This window comes from Halyomorpha halys, unplaced genomic scaffold, assembly GCF_000696795.3.
Source record: "Halyomorpha halys isolate HHAL.00 unplaced genomic scaffold, Hhal_1.1 Scaffold1105.1, whole genome shotgun sequence".
NCBI classification, from domain to species: Eukaryota; Metazoa; Arthropoda; class Insecta; order Hemiptera; family Pentatomidae; genus Halyomorpha; species Halyomorpha halys.
In genome coordinates, this window is record NW_027115192.1 from 413,984 (window position 1) to 418,235 (window position 4,252).

The 4,252-nt window shown below is 30.3% G+C and overlaps 1 protein-coding gene across 1 annotated transcript in view; it reads right to left on the reverse strand.

Moving 5' to 3' along the window:
- Window positions 1-3,681: 3,681 nt before the first annotated feature.
- LOC106688327 (uncharacterized) overlaps window positions 3,682-4,252 on the reverse strand; it is a 5,116-nt gene continuing 4,545 nt past the window's right edge. The window contains exons 6-7 of the mRNA XM_014432743.2: window positions 4,030-4,085; window positions 3,682-3,799 (exon numbers count right to left, since the gene is read on the reverse strand). Coding sequence (XP_014288229.1) covers window positions 3,782-3,799; window positions 4,030-4,085 — 74 coding nt within the window. The 3' untranslated portion in view covers window positions 3,682-3,781. The remainder of the gene's footprint in view (window positions 3,800-4,029; window positions 4,086-4,252) is intronic.

The following is a 4,252-nucleotide window of genomic DNA, read 5'->3' on the forward strand; positions in this document are numbered from 1 at the left end:
TTCTCATTTTTGTGCTTTTGATGAAACATTTTAAAGTCCTGAATTAATTGATAATAATAAACCTCGTATATTTTGACAGCGAACTTCTGATTTCATAGCAATTCGAGAATTTTTTTCTATATTTTTTATTATTAAAGTTTATTTATGATATATAATATGGTAAAAATAATTAGGTTGTCTTCTTGATAATGGGAATGTTGGATGATTAAAATAAACTGGTGAGAGTAAAGTGAATTATTTTTAGTTACTGTTATTATTAATATAAACCACTCTCAAACAATTACTTAATAAATATATTAAATTAGAAAACTAGAACCAGTTGTAGTTTTTGTCCCAAGCAGTATCTCAAGCCCAAAAAGTATCTCAAAAGAGGAAAACCCTGTGACTGAATGGATCGATTGATTTTAGGACGCGATTGCTCGAGTCATTGCTTCATCTGATTCTAACCCTTTAGTGGTCGCTTAGTGTACTATGAAGGCATTCAATTCCTCCTGGGCTCGTAGGATCTCCCCGGGTATTAAGATTCCAGATCACCTCCAGCGCTTTTATTTCCTCCCGGATATCTGAATAATCAAATTCTCTACCACTGTTAGATGCGATTTTATCAAGGATACCGTAAAATTGAAACTAAATTCGCAGGGCCGTCACCACTTCCTCGGTGATTGGTTTTTCCTTGGTATTTATTACCTTGGTAGTAAGCGATCGTCACTTCCTTTTTCCATTCCACGTCTTGGATGGTCTCCACCATTAGTGTGCATCGGATGAATGATCGGTCTACCCCAATCTTCTCGGTTCTTCAAAATCTGCGCATTTTATTCAACATCACAACGTTTCCTATATATAGATGGTGGATCTTTCCAGGTGTGGACGCGTTCCTCAGCACTCTGCAAATTTGCTCCTCCTTGATCCCTGGTTCAGATCAGATACTCTTACGTGATTAGGAACGTTCCATCTTTGTCAAACCAGAGATTCTAGTCTTCCAGATTATTTGCTGTCTTTTGTCATTTATTTTTTCCTCCAGCTCCTCCATCTCCTGTGATCTTCCCTCCTCGTCCTCAGATGACTCTTCCCTGATGTCTTGCCCTGGCGTTTCTTGCTGTTCATCATCACCTGGTGCCCACTTACGCAGAAGCTGCCTCGCGTTCCTAGGCCCGGTCATCCTCTATTGCATTTATCGTTAATGCCCTTGAGAGCCAGTCGGCTACCACATTTTATTTTTCAGGTTTGTAAATAATCTTCATATTATACTCGCTAAGAAATTCCTTGCGATGCGTGTCCCCGCGGATGACTGCTTTAGCTTCCCGACCCATTGCAACGGACTATGATCGATTATGTGATCGATTATGCCCCGTTCAACAGACCTGAAACCATGGGATTTTTGTTGTTTGGGCAGTTATTAAATAAAATGTTTTGCAAGTCTGGTCATAGGCTTACAAATTATAATTTTGACCCAGTTCTGTAAAACTTAAGCTTTATAACTGAAGGAATTTTAGTTTGAGAAAAAAAAAATCGTTAAAATGTAAAAGTAAAATATATTTAAGGAGAAGAGTATTTGAATAAAATCTAAAAAAAAGTTTTTAATTTTGAATTATTCTTTTACGCTGTACCATTTCCTTTAACAAATTATCGGATAATTTTATCGGCTTGAGTAATTAGTATATGTAAATTTTAAAAATATAAGAAGTACATTTTCCTATCTACCTTGAAATCGGTAGGAAGGGGGTGACTGTGGAATGTAGGAGAGATGGAGTGACGCATGCCATCCCTGCCTAAGTATCAGCAGGACAGACTGGGAAAGGAGCTCACAGTTTAGTTCAAGTTAAAATGGCATTTACCATAGATCCACTTAATAACCTCAGGAAACTTTTTTAACGTCCATTTATACGAAAATTATAGAAAATACAATGGAAAGAGGAAAAAATCGCCTTCTCAAAGTTTTGAACTGATCCTGGAGAATTAATCTAACGACGAATCTAAAATACCATATAATAAAATAGATGAATTAATTTTTGATGTGATTGGTTGCCTTGTAATAATAAATCAAATATAAAACTGCTATTCAATTACTGTGTTTTATAAGAGTGAGCCTTAACTAAATATCTAGTTTGTTTATTATTTCAATTAAATCAATAAATAAACATTATTCTTATTGTATGAAAATTAAATTTGAATATTTGTGAAATAATCATTTTGGAATGATATAGATTACGCTTCTTTTGGGCTACAGTTTAATCATACCTAAACCCAAATAAATATTTATCCATTCATAGTCATAGTTAAATTTCAAGGTCCTTATTTTGTATTTAAATTATTTGGAAACAAAAAACTCCCATGAAGGACTGCACGTTGCAGTGGCGACACTGAATGTTGAGCTCCTAAAATTTCCTGCTTTCCTTTTTCTCCAGCAGTGTTGCATTCGTCACCCTTCTTCCCACCCACATTCCGTAGCATCCCTTCCGTTCTTTTATTTTTTCTGTTAAGTCTTATTAAAAAGTTAGTTAGTTTAACAAGTTTACTGTTTTTAACCATAAATATCTATTATATCTATTATGTGATAAAGCTGAAATATATTCCATAATATTGTAACAAAGTTAAAGATAAAATAACCAAAGGGTTTTTATTGAAATTTTTGTGTAAAATGTATAAAAAAAGTACTTCAGTAATAGCTAAATATTTCTTTACATTTATTCAAATATATAAAAATAAAAACAGAAATATTCAAAATTGAAATACCAACAATATAGAAATTAAACGTAGATAGCCTCGAAAAAAAAAAAAAAAAAAAGATACTACTACAAAAATACAGAATATATTCAACTGATAAAACATTTTAATTTATTGAATCGGTTATTTTAATTTGCAATTCTCGTTTTTTTACATCCAACAAGTTTCATGTTAGCTGCTTCTATAAGTTAATCGAAGACGACTGTCTCGATTTTTAACGACCGAAAGTAGAAGCAAAATGCTATTGTACCAAAAACTAAAAGTATTTTGAAACTCCTTAGAATTAACCTCAGCAATATTTAGCGTTCTTCTTATCGAGCATATTTACTTAAAAAAATTGCATATCGGTTACACAACATTTGTTCAAAACATCCTGTAACCAATATAAAATTCTCTAATTTTCCATATACCAATATAACAATTTGTAAATGATTCAATAAAAAAAAAATAAAATTGATGTTTTTATTTTTTCTTTCTTAAAGTGATTATACGCTATACCTATTCAATTAAAAATGTTTGTCCTTATTTACTGAATTTAAAATTTTTAGTGTATGTAACCCAAATATTTTGGTACTCTGAGTAGAAGAGTGTACTTTCACTTATATTAATTAGTTATTGTAGATTATTGAGATTAACTGTTATAGCGGTATAACAGAGCGGTTCCTAAACTAGGTACTCTTAAGCGAATGCAGCTAATATTCTAAAAACACTATAATAAAAACTGAAAAAATTAATTTGAGTAGAAAAAAGAATGCATTACGGCATTTATTTTTGTATTTTTTTTCTAATAAATTATATATTCCACCACGTTAAGCATAATTGTACTAACATTATTGTTTCAGGAATTGATTTGAGGCCAGGTAAAATACCTTGGCTATAAATGTTCGTTTGCTCCACTATTTTACATAATATGAAACAATTGTATTGTATAAAAGGAATATTAAGTAATTCTATATGTACATTCACAATATATAATCAGAATTTATTGCAACTGATACATATCATTTCTAATTTAAGTGCAAATTTATTTTCGTTATATGTAGACTTCACTTATTCATCATTTCATATTGGCAGTCTGCAACAAATATTTATTTAATTATTAGTAACGGGATTAACTTTATACTATAACGTATATTTATATAAATATAATTATATATTAGGAGCAATCGAAATGTATCATACATTAATTATTGGGGCTATGGAAATAAATTAAATATATACAAATAAATACAGAAAAACAAAATCTTATTAAGGTTTAAAATTTAACCTTAGGAAGCTAATAAAATAATCTTCAAAATGTTTTACCTTTTCAGTCTTGCATTTTACAAACTCGTAAGCTGTTTCACATTTATCTGCTTTTGCTGAAAATATTTTAAATAAATTAGAATATTTGTTCAAAACTTTTATTTAATTCTAAATATATATTTTTTTTATCATAACATTGGACAATAAAATATGTAATCAGATAAATTGATCCAATTTTAATAAATGAAATATGATAAATTTGTCCATGTATTTTATAGTTTTT